Source organism: Arvicola amphibius, chromosome 9 (assembly GCF_903992535.2).
Source record: "Arvicola amphibius chromosome 9, mArvAmp1.2, whole genome shotgun sequence".
NCBI lineage: Eukaryota > Metazoa > Chordata > Mammalia > Rodentia > Cricetidae > Arvicola > Arvicola amphibius.
The window spans coordinates 38666204-38688880 of NC_052055.2; the positions used below are offsets into that span (position 1 = coordinate 38666204).

Here is a 22677-nt window from a genome sequence, read left to right on the forward strand (position 1 = left end):
AGCCTCCACTGCTCTTCCAGCTTCAGTCTCCCAAGTGTGGGGATTACAGACAGGAGCCACCATATTTGGGCCAAAACTACCCTTGTGAGATTGCCTATAATTCTCCATAGCTCCTATCACCATCAGATACAGTAAGCATGATTTATCATATATACACCATGAAAGTTTAAGTTTAGCTGGGCGGTGGTGGCGCACACTTTTAATCCCACCTCTTGATTTTAATCTGCCTCTTGGGAGGCAGAGATAGGTGGATCTCTGTGAGTTTGAGGCCAGCCTGATCTACAGGAGCTAGTTCCAGGACAGGCTTCAAAACTATAAAGAAACCCTGTCTCAAACAGACAAACGAACAAACAAAAAGTTTAAGCTGAAAGATACGATTTGGTTTTTCCATACTTGGACCTCTTCCTTGCCTAGCAGACCCTGGTGGATCTAGGACTCCATCATCTTACTAAATTCTATGCTGTCCCCAGAGCTGCTGTACCAAATCATAACACGCTTGGAGGCTTAGAGGAGAAATCACACTGAGCTACTACTCCCCAGCACATGACTGAGAAACCCAACGTCTGTTCCTGTCTTTACCTCCTGTAGCTCTCGTAAGGATCCCTGTCACGGATTCAGAGCCCACCTGGATGTCTAAGACTCTAGCTTCTATCTGCACAGATCTTCCACATGCGGTTACAGCAATAGCTTGCAGGCATTTGGTGAATCAGTGGGAGAGAAGAGTTTATGAATTCCAAATGTGGGGGAGGAACAAACGAAAGAGCATCCACTGTGTGCCAGGCAACAAATGGGTGCAAACAGCATCTGCTCATTCCTGCTGGGCTCAGAAAGTGCAGTTGTCCTGCAGTCACCTTCTGCACCAGGCACCAAATTCAGGCACTGGATTGCCAGTCAAGACAACAAGGTGACAGACACATCATTAAGCGCCCAGGAAAGGAAAAGCCACTTTGCCCAGCTTTAGCACCTGTCAGCACCAGAAGTTACCAAGCCGGACGATTACAAATCTGAGATCATTCTGGGCTACTCCGATAGCTACGTCAGCCTGAGTCACATATCAAGATCCTGTCTCAAAAAGTAAAAAAAGTGCTGGAGAGATGGTTCAGCAGCTAAGAGGGATGTGACTCCCCTTTCTGGCTTTTGCAGGCACTGCACACATGGTGCACAGACAAATGCAAACACCCATACTCACAATCCCCCCACCAAACCCCATGATAACACATCTATAATCCTAGCAGTATGGCAAGTGAGGCAGTAGGATTGTCTGAGGTCACCCTGGGGTACACAGCCTTGTCTCAACCAACCCTTGCCACCACACAAGAAAGATTTTTACAACACATCTGTAGAGCAGGCCCAGCTCCATCTGGCAGCAGGCACTAATCTGGACAGAAGGCAGTAATAAATTAGTTTGAAGACGGGCTTGCTTATAACTATATCACCTCAATCACCGCAGGATCTATCTACGTTCTCAACAAAGAAATAGGACACTGCACAAAACCTGAGCTGTAGGGGTCAAGTGTGTCTGAGACTTGTCTGCACAAATCTTGGCAGTAAGAGAAGGCCAACAGTCTTTTCCCAAGGCCCAGCACTGCCACTAACATGCTATGCAAATTACAGCAGGTCAGACGTCCTATAGAGCACACAGTATGTCATGAATACAGGGATGAAAGAACTCAGCTTCCACACTGTCTGATGCACCACGAAATAATAATGAGAGCACAAATGCAGCTCCAACAAAGACCCTTTACTGAGAGCTCCTAAAACATCCAGTCCTTGATCTGAGCACGTTCAACTCAGCTGATGGCTGACGTAGGTAAGGCTTCTTGGTGACAAGAATGCTTCCCTCTATACTATCAAAACAGGTTCTCGACTCCTGCATGAGCATCCTCAAGGCCTCTGTCCCATCTTCTTCAGGGTTCGATTAAGCTACAAGAAACAGTAAAGCAAAGTTAGATGTGGGATTTTTGGGACCCATTCTAACAGTGTGCACGATTAGGAAGCCAGACTCCCAGCAGGCCAGAGGCCAGGGAGGGCCACAGAAAGCCAGGCATTCCTTAGACCCTCAGTGGTCACAGTCTTTTTTCTTGTCTTCAATCGACAAACCCACTCACTCCCTATACTGCTCTGCCTATTTCATAGACAGAACAGGGGTTCAGGGGGCTAGACCAGTTAGCTTTGACCTCTCCCTGACAGAACAGTCCTGATTCACTGTTTGACAGGCAAGGCTTAGACAGCTAAATAGTAAAAACAGTGCCACACTGTCACGACCCTGAAGGAGCGTGCCTCTGTCGGAGGACTACAGGTACCAGGAGAAAGTGGCTCAGAGATGGATGCGGGAGTCCCACCAACCTGTGCTCTCTGGCACGACACACAGACATTTCTTAGGGAAAGACAAGCGAGGACCAGGCCTGTCAAACGCAGCTTCTAGTCGTTCAGCTGCAGACACTGGCCAGACCTGTCTGGGCTGGAGAACACCCAACTGGGAACCGGGAAAGAAGGGACTCAGCAGCAAATCCACCCATATTAGGAAATACCAGGAAGGGCAAGGAGCGGCACCCTTTGCAAGGCCACCCGCAGACCAAGATCTTGGAAAAAGATACCCTAGAAAGGGCTGACACAGCAAGTCCTGGGCCCAATCCACTCCCCAAGCTGCCAGGCAGCTGAGCTTAGAAAGTTAAAGGGCCAATCACACATTTCTTAAAAAGAAGCATGAGAAAATTTAAAAGCCCCACCTCTATCCTCAGGCTTATCAGCCACTCTCTCAGACGTCTTACCTCTTCAAATTTGTGAATCTGCCGGATAAAGAAATCCCCATAGCGCCTGGCAACCTTGGTGTCTGCAATATGGATCATATCCTATGGGAGAAAGCAGTCAGAAGTCAGAAGAGACGTGGTGGGGGGCGGGGGAAGAGGGCCACCTAGTGTGGTGCCACTTAACTGCAAAGTACAATGGTGCCAAGTGTTGTCCCCAGTATTGTGGGGCAGGGTAGGGGGAGGCTACACTACTTAGCTATTTCTCCAGTCCTCTTTATTTTTCTTTTTAAAAGGGTCTAAATTGTCCAGCCTGGCCTTGAACTTTAGATGCTCCCTTCGCAGCCTCCCAAGCAAACAGCATTACAGAACCTGGACTATCACACTCAGCTCCTTCACTAATTTTCAAAAGCAAATTTGGGTAAAGCAGATCATAACTAGGTAAATAAAAGCATGCATACGCAGGCACACACGCTGTCCTAACACTTGAGAGACGGATGAAACAGGATCACCCCTGCTTCATCTACACAGTGAAGACCACCCTGCTCTCAACACTCCCCAAACCACCCAAGTCATAACTGGCATAGGGCCTTTAAACCATGGATGCAGTACTAATTTAATCTGAATACAATGCCACAGCAAAACATGATTTGTGAGCTGGCTCAGTGATGGTGATCATCTCTAATCCCAGGATTCCTACCTGGTATGGGGGGTGGAGTCACAAGAATCCAGCAGAGCAAAACAAGACAGACTGTGTCTCATCAAGACGAAAGGTGAGAACACCCGCACACAGGTCACACACACAAACGCAAAATAGAAAAATAAAACCTGACTTGTAATTTAGGAGCCAACTGGGAGAAGTATTTATTAAACCATCTGAGTTGGGACTAGTTGCTGGTCACTAGGAGATGATGGTGGGTAGAGCAGGTCAATGATACAATCAAAGAATTGTTCATGTCAAACACTGAGAATGAATTCAGTGAAGAGAAGAGGTGTGTGTATGTGTGTGTGTGCGGGGGTGCGAACACACATTTGTGCAGATGTACACAATTGTGCATAGAGGCCAGAGGCTAATGTAGAATGTCTTCTTTTATTACTCTCCAACTTACTTTTAAATTTTAAATTATAGGCTGGAGCAGTGCAGTGATGTGTACACCTTTAATCCCAGCACTCGGGAGATAGAGGCAGGCAGATCTCTGTGAATCTGAGGCTAGCTTGATCTAAAGAGTGAGTTCCAGGACAGTCTCCAAAGCTACATAGAGAAACACTGTCTTGAAAAAAAAAAAAAACCCTCCCCAAAGTAATAAAAAATAACAATAATAATAATAACGGGTTGGAGAGATGCCTCAGCGGCTAGGAGCACCGTTGCTCTTCCAGAGGACCTGGGTTCAATTCCCAGCACCCACATGGCAGCGCACATCTGTCTGTAACTCCAGTTCAGAGAATCTGATACCCTTACACAGACACACGCAGAACACCAATGCACATAAAATAAGAATAAACAAATCATTAAAAAAAGCTTAAAAAAAATTTTAAAGTACATGCAGGCGCCGGACGGTGGTGGTGCACGCCTTTAATCCCAGCACTCGGGAGGCAGAGGCAGGTGGATCTCTGAGTTCGAGGCCAGCCTGGTCTACAAGAGCTAGTTTCAGGACAGGCTCTAGAAACTACAGGGAAACCCTGTCTCAAAAAAAAAAAAAAAAACAAATAAAGTACATGCAGGTAGGTATCTGCATGTCTGCATGTGAGAGCGGGTGCCCAAGGAGGTTAGGGACATTAGACAGCAGCCTGATGTAAATTCTAGTCCTTTAGAAGAGCAGCAAGTATTCTTTGTTTTTTTGTTTCACTGTGTAGCCCTGGCTGTCCTGGAATTTATTCTGTATTCCAGGCTGGCCTCAAACTCACTGAGATCTGACTCCTCTGCCCCGAGTGCTGGGATTAAAGGCCACCATTCCCGGCTCCAAGTAAACTGTTAAAGCCAAATAACTGAAATGCTACATAAGCCTGATGATGGGCACAATTTCAGAACCCATACAAAGGTAGAGAAAGAAAGGCAACTCACAGAGCTGTCCTCCACCCTCCCACACCATGTGGCACACGCATTCGCTCGCTCCTAACAGACTACCCAAACAGGACCCATCCATTCCATAATTACACACACAGCCAAGCCTGAAGGCACTATTCATGAGTCAGAAAGAGCTGCGCAGTGGGTATGAGCACGTTCTGTGAAAGCCTGACGGACGACCTGACTCCTGGATCCCACACTGCAGGACAGAACTGCAAGTTGTCCTCTGACCTCCACACAAATACACAAAGGGGCACTTCAAGTGAAGTACCTTGGTAAGGAAACTGCAACTACTTGATATATAAAAGAATCATTGCAAATAAAGTGAGGCTGGGTGTGGTGGTTTGAAGGAAAACAGCCCCATAGGCTCATATATTTGAATGCTGGGTCTCCAGTTGGTGGACCTGCTGGGAAGGATTAGATGTGATCTGCTAGAGAGGGTGTGTTACCAGGAATGGGCTTGGAGATTTCAAAAGTCCACACCACTCCCAGTTAGCTCTGTCTGTCTCGGCCTCAGGCCTAAGGACCGGATGTGAGCTCTCAGCTTCTGTTCTAGCACCATGCTCCCTTCCGTGACGGCTAATCTTTGGAACCATGAGCCCCAAATTAAATGCTTTCACAAACTGCCTTGGTGATGTGATGTTGTCACGGCAATGGAAAACTAAAACAACGGGCATGGTGGCACAGACTTGTAACCCCCAACTACTTAGGAAGTTGAGGCAGGATGATCAAAGTTCTAGGCCTACGTGGGCAATTTCACAAAATGGGATGTAAAACTGGGCTGGAGAGTGCTTGCCTAACGTGCACAAGCACGGCTTCATACCCAGCACCAAACAAAACAACAACAAAAGTCGTTTTCATCTTCTTGTTAAACAGGACACTAAAGAGTCTGGCTCCAGCCTGGAATCACAGCTCTACTCTTCAGTCACTGCTGTGCCGCTAGCACTTCAGCAGGAACTCAACACATTCTCAGACACATATATAAACGTGTTACAGACTACTGAGAGCTAACCTACAAAAGCCTTTTTTTTTGCTTTTCGAGACAGAGTTTCTCTGTGGCTTTTGGAGCCTGTCCTGGAACTAGCTCTTGTAGACCAGGCTGGCCTCGAACTCACAGAGATCCGCCTGCCTCTGCCTCTCGAGCGCTGGGATTAAAGGCGTGCGTCACCACCGCCCGGCCTACAAAAGCCTTATGTACACTGGACAATGGCATATGTGTACAGCCCAGCACATGGGAAGCTGAGGCAGGAGGATCCTAAGTTCAAGACCCCATTTCTCAAAAAAGCCCGTGTGTTCCTTTATGTAATAACCTAAAATCATCCAGAAGCCCATCAACAGGAGAGCAATCACTGTAGTGGGCGATAGGAGGTGACTGTCGGTCTCAGGGCAGGCATGAAGAACTGAGCATGCACAGCAGTTGTGGAGAACAAGTCTCTCACAGCCAATGCTGAGCTCTCATCCCAGCTTAAATCTCACTTTCTCAACAAAGCCTTCTTTACCATCTTATACCTGTAACCTACTACATATCTGACTTAATTATAAGATCTATCATTTACCCCTTGGAAGGGATAAGCAGGGTGACCAGGGCTGCTGGCCCAGGGGATGCCATACCTTATCAATATAGAAGTCCACCTCCGAGGCTGACTGGAACTCGCCATCTAGGGCAGAAATGCCACTGGTCCACACCAGGTTCTTCATCTTGTGCTTGAAGACAAGCAGTTGGATGCGGAACTCCTGCTCTGTGAGGTCCAGGAAGCCAGCCAGCTTGGCCACAGGCATGGTGGTGTAGAGCTTGAGGAAGCTGCGGATGGTGGAGAGCTGGGCCTGCTGCTGCACTTCGTCAGAAAACACCTTCAGCTGCTGCAGGAAGGGCTCTTTGTGGTAGTTAGGATGCACATTGTCATAGTTGGGCACCACAGGTGACAGGAACTTGGGACAGGCATAGCTAAAAAGCTCCTCATAGACCTGGGGGTCACCCTTCTGCATGCGCAGCATCTTGTCCCCATATTTCTCCCGCAGCTGGAGGTGGATGCTCTCATCAATCCGCATGGGGTACATGGTGAGGGCAATGGCCAACAGAGCATGCATCTGCTCGTTCTGCTTGTTAATCTGGGGAGGTCAAACACAGACCATCATTTACCACGCGGTCCAGCACGCAGCAGTTGCTGCACTCTCCCGGGAGGCCTACAACCCCAACCCCAAGCTCCCTTGAGCCCCACCCAGTGTTAAGTCCTCCATGGCTGTCTCCAGAACCCTCCCCAGGGCCTCTCTGGTTGGCCTCACATTACTGGAAAGTCAATTCTTATAAATTTGTTAGCAGAAACATCTGATGCTAAAAGAAAACAAAATCTACCTGATAAAGGACGGACTACCAAAACTAATCCCTGCATTCCCAGGAAGCCCACCGCCTAAGCTGGTCTACAGAGCTACTGTGTCAGGACTCTCCAGCTCCAGCCCCTCTCTGCTCAGGCCATCCATGCTTCCTAGGAAACACCTCCTCAGCCCACATGTCTTGAGCCCATCGTCCCCCACTAACTGCTTCAGACGTTTGTTTTCAGTGCCGAGGAATGAATCCAAGACTTTCATCATGCTAGGCAAGGGCTCTACCATCAAGTTAAGCTCCTAGCCCGTGTAACCCCAAATTCCAAAATGTTAATAATCTAAGGTAGATGTCACAATAACAAAAGCAGAAGTCATGCTGGAGTGTAGTTCAGCGGTCAGCTATCGTCTACATGTGCCATAGCTGAACAAAACCACGTGTTCTCACACGCAGAAGCCAAAGAGATTGATCTGACAGAGGGGTAGAAAAGAGCTGACCCTAATGGTTTTTAATCTCAGCTACTTTAGTGGTTAAGGCAGGGGGAATACAAATTCAAGGCCTACTAGGGCAACAGAGTAAGTGTAAGGTTGGCCTGGGGAATCTTTAGTACCAGATCTCACTCATTACAGATGGTTGTGAGCCACCATGTGAACTCAGGTCCTCTGGAAGAGCAGTCGCTGCTCTTAACCTCTGAGCCATCTTTCTCTCTCTCTCTCAAAGATTTATTTATTTATTATGTATACAGTGTTCTGTCTGCATGTGTGCTTACAGAGCAGAAGAGATCATTACAAATGGTTGTAAGCCACCATGTGATTGCTAGGAATTGAACTCAGGACCTCTGGAAGAATAGTCAGTGCTCTTAATCTCTGAGTAATCCCTCCAGCCCGAGAGACCTTCTCTTAAAATGTCTTTGTTTTTGCTTTTGGGGGTGGTGGCGGCTGGGAATACAGCTCAATGGTACACTGCTTACCTAACAAGCACCAGACACTAAGTTTAAGCCTCACCCCCACACACAGGAAGAAAAGCTGTGAGTCCTGTAAACTAAGATAATGAACAGTACGGAAAGATATACCCACAGGAGGAAATATATACTTGTTTCTGTAATTCAGACAAAGAACCCACAGTGGTGAAGCCCATAGGCCCCAGGGGTGAACCTACTGCTATTAGTTTGCTAAATGGACATAGCACCAAAATGCCCTTTAAATCTGTATCTCTCAGGTTTATCAAAGAAGTTCCGTTGTGTAATGGACAGCAGTTAACACAGAAATTCACAAGTGGCCAAAATCCAGAGAAATGTTTGGTCAGTCATAAATGAGACATCTATATCACACCCCCTGCACTCCAGACTCAGGGACCATGGAGAAAGAGGGGCAGGAAGACTGCAGAGTCAGAGACTGCGAAGGACTTTGGTGCTGTGGAAAAACCTTCTTGCACACTTTAATAAAATGGTGATTGGCTGGTAGCTGGGCAGGAAAAGCAAATTAGGAGAATGGTGAGAAAAAGGGTAGAGTCAAGGGACATGGGGAAGCAGAATGTGTAGAAAATGAGCTAACACGCCATGAGCCACGTGGCAAAGCACAGATTAGAAATATGGGTTAATTTTAATATAAGAGCTAACTAGCAATAAGCCTGAGCTATCAACCAAGCATTTATAATTTGTATTAAGTCTCCAAGACAATTATTTGAGAAGCAGCTGCAGGTTATTTGGGAGCAGTCGGTAGGGACAGAAAACCTCTGCCTACACTCTGGAGTAAAATAGTGTCCTCTGGACATGACAGGACACCTGCACTCAGGAATGACAGCAACTGTGGTTTCCTGGACAAGAACAAGCAAGCCAGTCACCATTCCAGCATGGAACAGGAAGGGGCAGAGCTCAAGAGCCCCCACCGCTTACTGAGGAGCCATTAGTAGGTGATGGCGTCTGAGGGAGAGTCAGTTTTCAATGGCACTGCACCCAGGAGTACATGGGCAACACAAACTATTCCCTGGTTCTTAAACATAACCAAGCAAACAAAAGACACAAGGTTGAGAGGGCTGGGATTCTGGGAAAGGTATAAAGTGGATATGATGAAGATATAGTTATAGTGTGTGCATGCACGAAACTCTCATGTAATGAAGAAAATCATGACACTGTTTAAAAACCAGTATGCTGAGGAGGAAGACAGTGGCCAGCTGCGGCTATCAACAAAGTTCCCGCACAACAGCCACTGTAATCCCTGGAAGTGAGTGAGCAGACAGAGGGGGCTCAGAGAATAGCAGGGGCCATATTTATACCAATTAAAATATGCCAATATATCTTATAATATTATATTTTATATATAAATATACAAATTTATATCAGTTTATATGCACAAAGAACTAGAAAAGGGACTGACTGGAGAGATGGCTCAGAGGTTAAGAGCAGTGGCTGCTCTTCAAGGGTCCGGACTTTAATTCCCACAATCACATAGTGGCTCACAGCCATCTATAATGGGATCTGGTGCCCTCTTCTGGCATGAAGGCATACATGCATGCAGAACACATAATAAACAAATCTTAATTAAAAAAAAGAAAAGAAAAATAGAGAAGAGAAAAGAAAAGAAAAGAAAAGAAAAGGAAAGAAAAGAAAAGAAAAGAAAAAAGAACTAGAAAAGCCAGGTGGGCTGTGGTGGCAGAGGTAGAAAGATCTCTGAGTTTGAGGCCAACCTGGTCTACAGAGCAAATTCCAGGACATCCAAGGTTACACAGTGAAATACTATTTCAAAAACAGACAAAAAACCAAAACCAAAGCACTAGAAGAGTAGTTTTAAGGTTTTTCAACACAAAGAAATAATAGATGGTTAAAGATAAATATCCTAAATTTTTGGTTGTTTGTCTCTCTATATACATGGGCTGTCCTGGAATTCATTATGTAGACCAGGCTAGCCTCAAACTCAGAGATACACCTGTCTCTGCCCCCTAAGTACAAGTATTAAAGGTGTGCACCACCCAGCTCTAATTTTTCTTTTCCTTTTTTTTTTTTATCTAATTACCACATATCCCACAAATACAATTTAAATTGTATTGAAATTAAGGAATTTTTTTCGTTTTGGTTTTTGGTTTTTGAAGATAGAGTTACTCTGTGTAACAGTCCTGGCTGTCCTGGGACTCACTTGGTAGACCAGGCTGACCTCAAACTCACTGAGATCCGCCTGCCTCTGCCTCCTGAGTGCTGGGATTAAAGGCATGCGCCACCACCGCCCGGCTGATATGAAGTATTTTTAAGAGTAGCAAATTTTAGATAGTGCTTATCCAGAACCACTGGTGCAAGTGCCAAGGACTTAGCTGCCCGGTGAGACAGTGGCTGCAGTTCTCTTACCATTTCATACTTGTATGTGGTCCTCTGGAACATACTCTTGGTCCTCTGGATGTACAGGAGGATGTTGGCAAAGACCCGGATAGCATCCTGGTAGCGACGCATCATCAAATACGCAAAGCCAACATAATAGTATGTAGTGACCTGGCACTCAGGCACACGGGAATACATGCTCTGCAAAGGAAGATGGAAGCAATAGCCATGAGTCCTGATTCATATCAAACCAGAAGGTCAGGTAGTGAAGCACACGTCTTTAATGTCTCAAAAACCAATAAATAAATAAACACACGATATAAAACTAAGTCTTTCAGCTGGGTGTGATGGCACACACCTCAATTCCAACACCTAGGCAGCAGAGGCAAGTATATTTGGGAGAGTTTGAGGCCAGCTGGGTTACAGAAAGTTCCAGGATGATCAAAGCTATACAGTGAGACCCCCGTCTCCAAAAATACAAACAAAAAGCTAGGTCTTTCAAAAATTTGCTTGTCGCATTATAAAGTCCTGGCTGGCCTGGAACTTGCTATGGTAGACCAGGATGGCCGTGAACTTGCAGAGCTCCTACTGCCTCCACAGAGCTGGGTTATCTGCAGGCACTAATCATGCCCAGCTTTTTAACTCTGCACTAGTTAAGGGCCCCCATTAGCTTTCTGTTTTGAAGACAGGACAAAGACTCTAAGAGCACTTCACCTCAGTGTCATCAGCCACCCAAATCAAGCACAGACAGCTTTAGGCTCAACTTTCAACTGGCTTGGGGACAAAGGAAGGGTTCCATTTCCTGGCTATTTATCCTAGGAGCTCAGTGTTCTGGGAAGTCAGAACAGAGGGAACAGGCGTGCTTACCTTCTTGTTCAGCTCGATATTCTCTAGCACCTTGATAGCCTGGTAGTAATCCCCCAAGAGGGAATGCAGGCGCAGAAGCCCCACCAGGCTGAAGTAGCCCAGCATCTTGTAGAGGGAGTGTCGTCCATACTCCCCAGCCACGCTTTCAGGGTCGCCTGTGAGGGAAAGATGTTCTGAGTGCTCCCACAGATGAAGGTAAAAAATGACCAGCCTGGGCCCTGTTACTAAGACTCCTCACCTGATGCCAGGTTTCAAAGCTCCCTCACATACATGGAATGCCTTACTCAGCACTGGAATCTCAAGAAACTGGGCAAGCTGCGTTCTCGCGTATGTGCACATGCGTGTGCACGTGCTCCCTCATCTTATGATGACTAGCAATTGCATCGAGAGTTGAAGCTCATTTGTTGTTTTTGTTTTAATCCTAACATATCTAAGAACGTGAGAAGGATCTCACAGAGAACAGTTATTCACAGGCCCTTCCTTTTGAAACCCAAAGCCAAAGCTATTTACCCACAGATGCTATGGCCTTTTCTGCAGATCCAATCGGCACAGATAACACTGAAACAAAGCCAGGCAGAAGCCTCTCTGCCTTTGTACCCTCAGGCAGTGTGTCCTGGAGGCCACATGGTGGTGCCTGCTCCTTGTCACAGCTGACCTAAAGACCTAGTCCCTTTCCCCAGCACTCTACTTAACACAATCAATCACACACGAACCAAACTCACGCCTGGGTATTCGACAGACATGTCTCCAAAATAATCTCTCAAAAGGGCCGACAATATGGTTGGGCAGGTAAAGGTACTTGCAGCCTAGCCTAGCAAACTGAGCCACAATTCCCAGAACCCAAGCGGTGGAAAGAGAGAACTCCTACAAATTGTTCTCCGCCCTCTGAATGTGCGCACTGTGGCACATGTGCACCTATACACGGAAATAAATAAAACGGAATTTTAAAATACCGCGTGAAAACTAACAGTATTTGCTGTTGATTTAAAAAAAAGTGACTTTTGCTTGGTTTAGTGGTATATGGCTTTAATCCCAGCAGAGGCAGGCAGGCCTCTGAGTTCAAGACAAAGCCAGTCAGAGCTACACAGAGAATCTGTCTCAAAAATAAAAAGAACAAAAGAATGAGCTTTTAACCTCTGTCACAATAGGTGCAACAACTTCCAGACTTACCTGATGAGGTGAGGAACAAGATTTTTTTTTTTTTTTTTTGGTGCTGGGAATGAATCTAGGGCTGAGCACATAGCTTTCCACTGAGCTACACCCAAGCTCTAATGTGATTTTTTAATTATTTATTTATTTTTATTTTATGTGCATTGATGTTTTGTCTGCATGTTTGTCTGTGTGAGGGTATGGGATCCCCTGGAACTGGAGTTACAGACAGTTGTGAACTGTCATGTGGATGACTGGGAATTGAACCAGGGTCCTCTGGAAGAACAGTGCTCTTAACCACTGAGTCATCTCTCCAGCCCTCTAATGTGATTTTTTTTTAAATTATGTAATAAAATAAAAGGTGTCAATCTTAAGCCAGGTATGTTGATACATGCCTTTAATACCAGCACAGGTGTGGCAGATAGATTTCTGTAAGTTCAAGCCCAGCCTGGTCTACGTAGAATTTCACTCATGCTGATAAAAAACCCGTTGAAATTATAGGGCAGATCAGTAAGTTCAAGGTAACAAAGTGAAAGGTCACACCAACATGGCTCCTCATACTCTACCCTGATCAAAGAAAAACTGTCAAATTGCAAAGAAATACACACTCTACAGTGAGGAGCAGTAGAGTACCAGAAACGCCTGAAAAGCTATTCAGCCTTCCTCAGGAACACACTGCAGACAGGCGAGTGTCTGTGAGTGCCAGGCCAGCCTGCTCTACACATAGGCTGGCCCAAACACACACACACGCTCACATAATAATGGAAATGTTATGGTTCACAGTATTTTAAATGTAAAGAGCAGGTAAAATGGCTCAGCTAGTGAGAGCACCGGCTGTAATAGGCCAGTAACCTGAATTTGATTCCAGGAATCCATGTTATATGGAGGAGAGAACCAATTTCTGCATGTGTGTCCACATGCTTATCATCGTGCACACACAAACACACACAATATTTTTTAACACATAAGGAATTCCCAACAAAAAGTATGGGTGGTATTAATGCAAACAAAGGCCCTGGAGACACAGTAGAGCAGTTGAAAACGAAGATCTCAGTGAGGCCTCGCCTGCTGCACTCACCTCCACTCGTGTAGACTTCCAGCTGCCGGTTGATGTTGGATTTGTCTACCAGTGAATGAAGTACATTAAGGACACTGTGAACATTCCAGATTTTAGGGTTAGATCTAAGGAAGTCAATCTCTTCCTCGGACTTCTTGGCAGTCTTGCAGCGGTACTGACTAAACGACTGGAACTGTTGAAGAAGAAGAAAAAGATGCAGCAGGAGCGTAAATCCCAGTGACATTCGTGTGCTTTTATTCATGAATTTTTAGGACAGGGACTGACTTAGCTATACAGCGCAGGTGGCCTCAAACTCTCAATGGTCCTGCTTCTGCCTAAGTGCCAGGATGAAGACAAGGTGTGTTTTCAAGTCACAGAAAACAGCACAATAAAGCACAACACTGTCACGACAGCTCTATAGGCAAATTCATATAAACACCTAGGCACTAGTGTGGTGCCCTTCCTCTAGAGTAACTGATGCCTATGCAACAGCAGCAAGCAGCCACTTTTGTGTTCTATGAGGTTAAAAAGACTAAAATAAAACTCCGTCTAAAAGGCCAGGGGTGGCAGCACAGTCTTGAATCCCAACATTTGAGGCAGAAGGCAGATAGATGTTCAAGGCCATCCTGGTCCACAAAATGAGTTCCAGCCCAGTCAGAGCTACACAACAAAACCCTGTCTAAAGGGGAAAAAGGCGCTGAGGAAGAGCTATTCCCTGTGTCTATTGCCTTGGCCAGGGAGCCTCATGATCAGTCTCTGTGGATTAGAAAGTCCCTTAGCAAAAGAACACCAGCTAAGCTAAGGAATTATGCTTATCTTAAGACGGATAAAGCTCAACCAGAGGGTTCTCCTCCATTCCCAAGCCAATCAGACAGCCAACAATCTCAAATTATGCCAAGAGGCTGACAAAGCCGAGAAGCCACAGGTGCCAAGTACATGAGTGTGGCCTGAGATTGGTGCCATGGGCACTGGGGTCTCCCTCTCTCTCTCTCTCACAGAGCCTGAAGGCATCTGAACCCGCCACAATTCACCAACACTCTGTACTCACAAAGGCTCCCTGGCCTGTGGCATTCAAATACCTTAATTAAGGTACTGACTTCAGGTGGAGGCACATACCCTTCCTTAGTCCCAGCACTTGGGAGTCAGAGACAGGCTGATCCCTGGTCTACAGACTGAGTTCCAGGTCAGCCAGGTTAACACAGAGAAACCCTGTCTCGTGGGGAGGGGGTGGAATATATACTAATTTCTAACCTGGTCTGTAATCCCCTCAACATGGAGAAGAGGCAGAAGTTCGAAGAGAGCTTAGGTTACATGAGGTACCACGTCAAAGTAAATTAAAACAAAGACAATGATTTGTGTTAACATGGCTTGGAACTTGCTACAATCCTCCTGCCTCTCCCTTCCATGTCCTGGACTCAAATGTGTGTCACCGAACACCGGAGCGTATTCTGCTTGTAAGATGACTACAGAAAAGCTGGAAAAGGACTGTGACAAGACTGAGGAACACACGTTAGCTGTTCTCTGACTAAGCTCTGGAGATGAGGAAGCCACTGCATGGTGGTTAAATCACACACCCAACACCCAGGACACCCAGGACCCGTCAGCGGTGGCACTGAACTCCTCAGGCTACACAGTCGTGACCACACTTTACACCTGGCCACATTCTCAGTGCAACCTCAACAAGAGAACCCTGAGGCAAGAGACATTTCCTCATTGATAAGCAATGTGTTCCTGATTCTGACTTAGCACATATCAGGCAAACACCACAATCAAGATACAGAACTACTTCTAGCTAGCTAGGCAGGGTGGTATGCCCCTTTAGTCCCAGCACTTGGGAGACAGAGGCCACCCTGGTCTACAAAGAGAAACCCAAATGTTTCTGTTTGATGGGTGAGAAAGAGTACTGAAAGCTTAAACAACGCCAGTTACTGAGACATGAGGCAGACCAGAATCTACAGCCACCTGACTCTAAAGCTTGAAACGTGTTGCTGCCAGACCAGTTCTTGAAGTCAGAAAAGTACTAGGTGAGTTCGAGCCAAAGACTTCCAAGTTTGTAACTGGAATTCGCAGGTTTCAGTGTTCTCTTTAGAAAACCATTCTAACCCAGAGCCCAGCGCCAGGGAACCACACTGGAGACAGCGTCATACAAACGAACAGTCCATGGTGCTCTCTGTAGGGATTACTTATTTCACATTAAGGCTGAGCTGAACAGGCACCTGGTAGATGAACTCATCGATGATGTCCCAGAGCCACTGGTTGGGGAGCTCGAGGGGAGCAGGTCCATCAGCATCTGTAGAGATCACAAGAAAATCAGACCACAGAGTTCACCTGTCAGAGCAGAGCCAGAGCACCCTTCATAATCTCTCTCACCAGAGCACTATACACAAGCCCTCCCTTCTTCCCCACACTGGAATCCAGCTCAGGAGTTGGGTGCCCTAAAACCGTCCCTGGACAAAAGTGAGACTTACTGAGGATGTAGTTGAAGAGATTGCAGTAGTTGTAATAGGATTCGAACCTCTGCTCTAAAGAGGGTCCCCCCTGTAAAGAGAACAGGGATATCAGGGAACAGGTCTGCTCTCTCCCTGTATGTGAGAGCACCGAGGAAAGAGGAAAAAAGGAGTCCTAGTGACTGAACGTCAGGTCAAGGCCAAGTTATGGCCACACATCACAGCCAACACTCACAAGAGGCATGCAGATCTAGAGAAGCAGAGAAACAGGTGTTTCAGGGGCCATGGCCCTAACAAAGGTGACAAGGTAACATTGGAGCGCTTGAGGTCAGGGAGTTAAAGGAGATAACACAGCACTGGGCTACCAAGGGTTTCCAGTGACAGACAAAAGAGAATCCAGGGGATGGCAAAGCCATTGGCCATGAACCACCTCCCGGTAAAGCCACGCCTACTCACTGGTATCATTTATGACTCCTAGAAAGGCACAGATGAACAGATTAAATTTACCATGTTGGGCTGGAGAGGTGGCTCAGAGGTTAAAAGCACTGACTGCTCTTCCAGAGGTCCTGAATTCAATTCCCAGCAACCACATGGTGGCTCACAACCATCGTAATGAGATCAGTGCCCTCTACTGGCTTATAGGATATATGTAGACAGAATACTGTATACATAATAAATAAATCTTAAAAAAATAATAAATAAATAAAGCTACCATGTCCCCAAATTCTATGGTATTTATTATCTGGTCCTTCACAAAGGTTGACTGGTTCAGAGTATCTTGAGCTGGGGAACAGTGAACAGCATATTTGTGAGGGAGTAGAAAGAACTGCCTTGGACAATTAAATTGTTCACTGTGTTCCCCAGCTCAGTGTGCTAGTGACTGCTGCTCTGATGGGCCGAGAATAGCTAGGAACCAGGAAGGGTGGGGACAGTCACAGGGAACACAACTGGCAAGCGAGTCAGCCAGATGAGCAGCAGGGTCAAGGATCTAACCTGGGATTTCCTAAACACGATGGACTACGGGGGATATATTACTATAAGTTCCCAAGAAGGAGGACTGGGATGGTGGAGACGGACAGGCAAGGGCAAGTGCAAGTGTTCAAGTGTCTATAACAGATACCAACTTTATGGCTCAAACTATTCTTTTGTCTTTCTTCTAAAAAGTGCGGTGGTACTGCACACTTTTAATCTCAGCACTCTGGGGACAGAGGCAGATGGATCTCTATGAGCTTGAGGCCCTCTGGTCTACAGACTGAGTTCCAGGACAGCCAGGGCTATCAGAGAAACCGTGCCTTGAAAAACCAAAAAGTTAAAAGAAACCAACCAACCAATGGGGGGTAGGGGACTAGAGTGATTAAGAGTAATCATTCTTGCAGAGGACCAGGGTTAAATTCCCAGCATCCACAAGGTGTTAACTCCGGTTCCAATGGATCTGATGCCCTCTTCTGACTTCTTCAGGCACCAGGCACACAGTCATACATGTAAGCAAAACACTCACACACATAAAATATATAAAAAAAGAAACAACAACAAACAACAAAGACGTACCAAGCACCTTTAGACACAGAACAAATACAACTAGGGAGTGTATTAGAGATGAAATGGACACAGACATTTTACAAATGTTTGAACACCAACATTAATGTAAAGTACTCACACTGACTTTGGCATATATATGCCTGTAGTACAATTCTTTGTACAAAATTAGAAATACAGCATCTAAAAGACATAGCAAAAGGGTACTTCGTTAATCTACAAAGCAACTGGTGTTTCCTGCAGCTGCAGCCTTTCAGTGGAGGGACAAAGGGTGATCTAAAGGGTAAACGTCTTTTTTATTTAGGTTTTATTATGTATACAATATTCTGCCTGTACACTAGAAAGGGCACCATATCTCATTACAGATGGTTTTGAGCCATCAAGTGATTGCTGAGATTTGAATTCAGAACCTCAGCCTCTGAGCCATCTCTCTAGGCCCTAAACCAGTCGTTCTCAATGTTTTTCATGCTGGGACCCTTTAATACATTTCCTCATGCTGTAGTGTCCCGAACCCAACCATAAGATTATTTTGCTGGCCGGGCGGTGGTGGCGCACGCCTTTAATCCCAGCACTCGGGAGGCAGAGGCAGGCGGATCTCTGAGTTCGAGGCCAGCCTGGTCTACAAGAGCTAGTTCCAGGACAGCCTCTAGGAACTACAGGGAAACCCTGTCTCGAAAAACCAAAAAAAAAAAAAAAAAAAAAAAAGATTATTTTGCTACTACTCTATAACTAAAATTTTGCTACTGTTAGGAATCATAATGTAAATATCTGTGTTTCCTGGTGGTCTTAGAGGCGAACCCTGTGAAAGAGTTGTTCAACCCCCCTTAAGGGGGCGCTAGCCACAGGTTAAGAACCTCTATTCTAAACTCTTAAGCTTATGCCCCAAGAACCTATGCACCCAGCCAGGGTGGTGGAGCACGCTTTTAGTCCCAGCACTTGAGAGGCTACAGCAGGGAGATTTCTGTGAGTTTGAGGTCAATCTGTTCTACACAGTGAATTCTAGGCAAGCCTGGACCACACACAATGAGATCCTGTCTCAACAAAGGAGTGTACACTGGCCAGGTGTGCCCAGAGAAAATGATGTCCCATGCTGCCGTTAGAGCTCCTAGTCATCCCCCGCCCCCCTCTGAGGCAGGGTCTCACCATGTTATCCCTGCCTTAAAGAAAAGAAAAGTGAAAGGTGAGGGGCTGATCAGCCAAAGCGACTCAAAGACCACCACACCCCAAAGATGGAAGAAAAAGTTTGTATCTGGAAAAGCTCTAATTATCCAGCTTTCTCTAACCATGTAATTTTACTAAAAACCTACACCTTAAGCTCTGGGGAAATAAAATGCTAAGTGAAACACATGCAGGCCAACCATAGTGGTGCACACCTTTAACCCCAGCACTCAGGAGGCAGAGGCAGGTGGATCTCTGAGTTTGAGGCCAGCCTGGTCTACACAGTGAGTTCCAGCCAGGGCTACACAGAGAAACCCTAGCTGGTAAAAGCAAAAATGGAAGAAAAAAGAAAAAAACACAAGCTCCCTGGCCTTCCTGCTTTCATGATATCTGCTATCGAGCCCATGAGACACAGCGTTCACATCTACCACCTACCGTTACCAACTTGTGGAGCAATGGCTTCCGCCTCAGGCCATGGTGTATTCTTGAAGAATCTTTCAGTTAGCTTGGTCCAGCTGAAAGCCAAGCGAAAACAATTCACAACTCCAAAACAAGAAAGACTCAGGATCCAGCCCTCAAATTCAGAACATAGGAGATATCACAGAAACAAGCCTGAGCCCTCCAAGTCTATGACTCTTCTCAATGGGTCCAGCTCTCCTCTTTGGACCCTAGCAATGTGGGAACAGAGTTTAAGTTCTGTTCACTGATCCAACAGGTGTCTGGTCATTTGCACATTACCCATCTTCCCAGAACTTCCTTAAAATATTTCCCATCTCATCCCTAACTGATCTGCCTTTTACCCATCAATCATTATTATCCACTGCTCTGGAGCTGGTCTGTGCTGATATGCATTGGGAGGTTGTACAATTCAGAAATTAAGCTCTGTTGTTAGAGTGTGCAGGTTTACAACTCAGCATATGCATGGTGCTAGCTATGGTTGCTTCTATCTTTCCTTTACTGTAAAAAGAGAAAACCCGTGGAATTTACACCATGGGATTACTGTCACGGGCAAAGTAGGAGCCACACAAAGTACTCCAGCTCTGCTAACCTGCACTGGGAATATATGCTGATGGCTACTACCATCTTTATTAGTAGTGACATTATTTTAGATCTGAACCTTGCTTGTTTGTGGGATACAAAGTCCAGTTAATGAACAAGGCCAGTGGTCCTCACCCTGTGGGTCTCAACCCTTTTGGCAAACCTCTATGTCTGAAAATATTTACACGACAATTCAACAGCAGAATCACAGTTATGAGGTGGCAACGGTAATAATCTTATGGTTGCGGGTCACCACAACATGAGTTGTATATTAAAGAGTCACAGTATGAGTAAGGTTGAGAACCACTGCTCGAGCCCAAGGAATCACAACACAGTGAAAACATCTCCCCAAACCAAAACCTATCACACACACACACACACACGATTACACATTACTCGTCTTGTAGGAGCTTCATCAGTAGGCCAGTCCCACACAGAAACACAGTAAATGGCACATACCTGTTCTCATAAATGTCCTGGATCTCATAGACCTTCTGGTCAATGACATCACTGGAGACACGACTGGCCTGAAGCTCATACACTTTCTGGTCAATCAAATCTGAGACAGTCTTGTGGAAATACTGGATGAAGTTTTTGATCACTTCAGGAATCACCTGGTAGGTCTGCTGCTCATACTGCCGCTCATAGGCAAGGTCCTGCTTCGGGTCTCCTAGAGGACGGACACAATAAAAACTCAAGTGCTTGCAAGCTCATACGTAAGATGGACAGAAGGGCAGGACCACATCACAGGGCTGGGGATAGAGTTCAGTCTTAATCCTAGAAGCTGGGATGGGTTGGGGAGGGAACACACAGCCACAGAAACACGCACCCCACCCCATACACTAAACTCAGAGCCACACAAACTAGTATAATTTCCCTTTAAACATTTAGAGATACAAACTTTCCCCAGGTCACCCTCGATCCTTCAGAACAATTACCATCAAAGTTATTTCTTAGCCGGGCATGGTTGCACACACCTTTAACCCCAGTACTTGGGAGGCAGAGGCAGGTGGATCTCTGAGGCCAGGCTGGTCTACATAGCAAGTTCCAGGATAGCCAGAACTATACTTACAGTGAGACCCTGTCTCACAAAAAAGAAAAAAAAGAGAAAAAAAGAAAAAGAAAAAAAAAAAGCTACTCAGTCTCCTTCCTCAGTTTTTTCAACTTCAAAGAGGCATTAACATAGTTTGCAAAAACAAGGGTCTGAATAAAACATTTAATGTAACCTACCCTAAGCAATACAAGCCACTTGGTACTTAGTTCATCTCAAAGTTACCATAGCATTTCAGTAAACTTCCAAAGACTCCCCGGGATATTTTACATGGACCTGGTGTGAATCAAGTACATTTTTCACACCAAGCTTTTCTTCATCGGGGCTGGAGTGTGGGTCAAATGGCAGTGTGTGCTCAGGGTGCACTGGACCCAGAGTTCAATCTCCAGTCCAAATCAGCACACCCACAAAGATTGGCCACCTTCACCTGATGGTTTAAACAAGGAAGGGCTGTGGGTGTGGCCCAGAGCTGGCCTAGAAGCATGGGACTCCATCTCCAGCATGACACATAAAATTACCCACAAGTAAAGGAAACCTAGCCAGGCCAGCTATGCTTCTGGCACCGGCAGGAAGAGCACAGAAAAGGCCTAATTTATTAGGCTCTTGGCTCTAACCTACCAGTCAGGCCTAATGGCCGACTCCAGGCCTGGGCCAACCAAGGTGTTTTAACCAGGGACCTATCGGATTCAAAGCTGAGATAGTCAAAAAGGTGCCAGTCCCTGGAGACACTGAGCCAGCAGGGCGAATTCAGATCTTACCTGTGTGCATATCATAGTCGCCCGGGTACGCATAGGGATCATATGCAGCCTGCGAGGAAAAAGACAAAGTCAGGAATGCACGCCCAGTGGGGATTCCAAAACGCTCGTCCTCAGGCGTACACGTCAAGCAGGAGGCTGATGTCACCACGCAGATAGGACAGTCCCCACCACGGAGGGATTCATACGTGTGCGAGAAATGGGAGCAGGGGCAAGGACGACCCACGGTTACGGTGGAATAAGGAGCACGGTACGAACGCGTCAGAGCCAAGAGCTCAGCTCCAAATACCCATCGGCTTGCCTCGGGCTGCAACGACACGCGGGGACAAACGCCGAGAAGGCGGGCAGAGGCGGGATCGGTGAGGAGTCCCGGAGCAGGGAGGGCCGGGATGGTCGCGGCCGGCATCGCCTCACCTCGGGGACAAATCCCACCGAGTCGGGTGCCCGAAGCGGAGCCCGCCACGCGCACAGCTCCTCATTACCTCAGACTCGTAGTCATCAACCGGGTAAGACATGGCTACCGCGCTCCAAAACCCCGCGGGAGAGAGCGGAAGAAGTAGTCTGCGCCCGTCTGGCTGAACAGGAAGTCCCGCCCAGCCCAAGTCTTACCGGAAGCCCTTCCGGGGCGGCTGGGGACCTGTTGTACGTTTGATTGGAACGACGGAGCTCGCAAGCTATCCGTGTGCCTTCTTCCTCCAATGGAGGCTTTTCAAAGGATGTGTTTCTGGAGTGTTGGTGGAAGCGCAGAAATAGGGGCCGGCGGGAGTTCTGTATAAAGGGGAAGCCTAGAGGACTTGTTGGCTCACGTCTGCGATCTCATAGATGGCTGGGGCAGGATTCGCAGCGAGCTCGAGGATACCCGAGTTTAGTTACCTCAAGGACAGTGCGGTTATAGAGCAAGATCCTAAAAAAAACAAAATAAGAATCAAAGGGGAAAAAAAGAGGAAAGAAGGAGAAGAAGGGGGAAGAGAATGTCACACAACAGGTGGCTGCCTGCCGGTTTCTAGAGGGGGCGTTAAGATGTAGTGGGCCTGACCTGAGGTTTAGGTATAAGTGGTTTGCCTGCAGCGAGAAATGTCCTAAAAAAAAATTAAATAATAAATAAATAAATAACCCTGAAATATGTAAGACAACCCAGCTAGTAAGGGTTCTTGCCGCCCAAGCCTAACCTGAATCAATC

At 46.5% G+C, this 22677-nt stretch overlaps 1 protein-coding gene across 2 annotated transcripts; it reads right to left on the reverse strand.

Annotated features, from left to right (window-relative positions):
- Positions 1–1720: 1720 nt before the first annotated feature.
- On the reverse strand, positions 1721–22085 carry Eif3l (eukaryotic translation initiation factor 3 subunit L). 2 transcript variants are annotated; one of them, XM_038343291.1, is made up of 13 exons: positions 21980–22085; positions 21501–21549; positions 20151–20361; positions 19089–19168; positions 17617–17678; positions 15981–16050; positions 15729–15802; positions 13534–13705; positions 11307–11461; positions 10470–10640; positions 6424–6921; positions 2772–2852; positions 1721–1923 (listed from the first exon to the last, which is right to left on the reverse strand). In XM_038343291.1, exons 1-13 carry the CDS (start codon positions 22010–22012, stop codon positions 1885–1887), a joined length of 1695 nt encoding a protein of 564 aa, XP_038199219.1. In that variant the 5' UTR covers positions 22013–22085; the 3' UTR covers positions 1721–1884. The 2 variants fall into 2 exon arrangements, with proteins under 2 accessions (XP_038199219.1, XP_038199220.1); XM_038343292.1 differs by lacking the exons at positions 19089–19168; positions 21501–21549; positions 21980–22085 and having other exon boundaries at positions 20151–20229.
- Between the last annotated feature and the right edge of the window lie 592 nt (positions 22086–22677).

Bases quoted from the DNA above. Each gene is read 5' to 3' on its own strand.
- Eif3l (XM_038343291.1), bottom strand. From the start codon at position 22,012: ATGTCTTACCCGGTTGATGACTACGAGTCTGAG. The intron at 15,803-15,980 runs GTAAGTCTCACT...TGATCTCTACAG, and splicing joins TCTCTTCAACTACATCCTCA to ATGCTGATGGACCTGCTCCC. The intron at 1,924-2,771 runs GTAAGACGTCTG...TGTTTCTTGTAG, and splicing joins AGATTCACAAATTTGAAGAG to CTTAATCGAACCCTGAAGAA.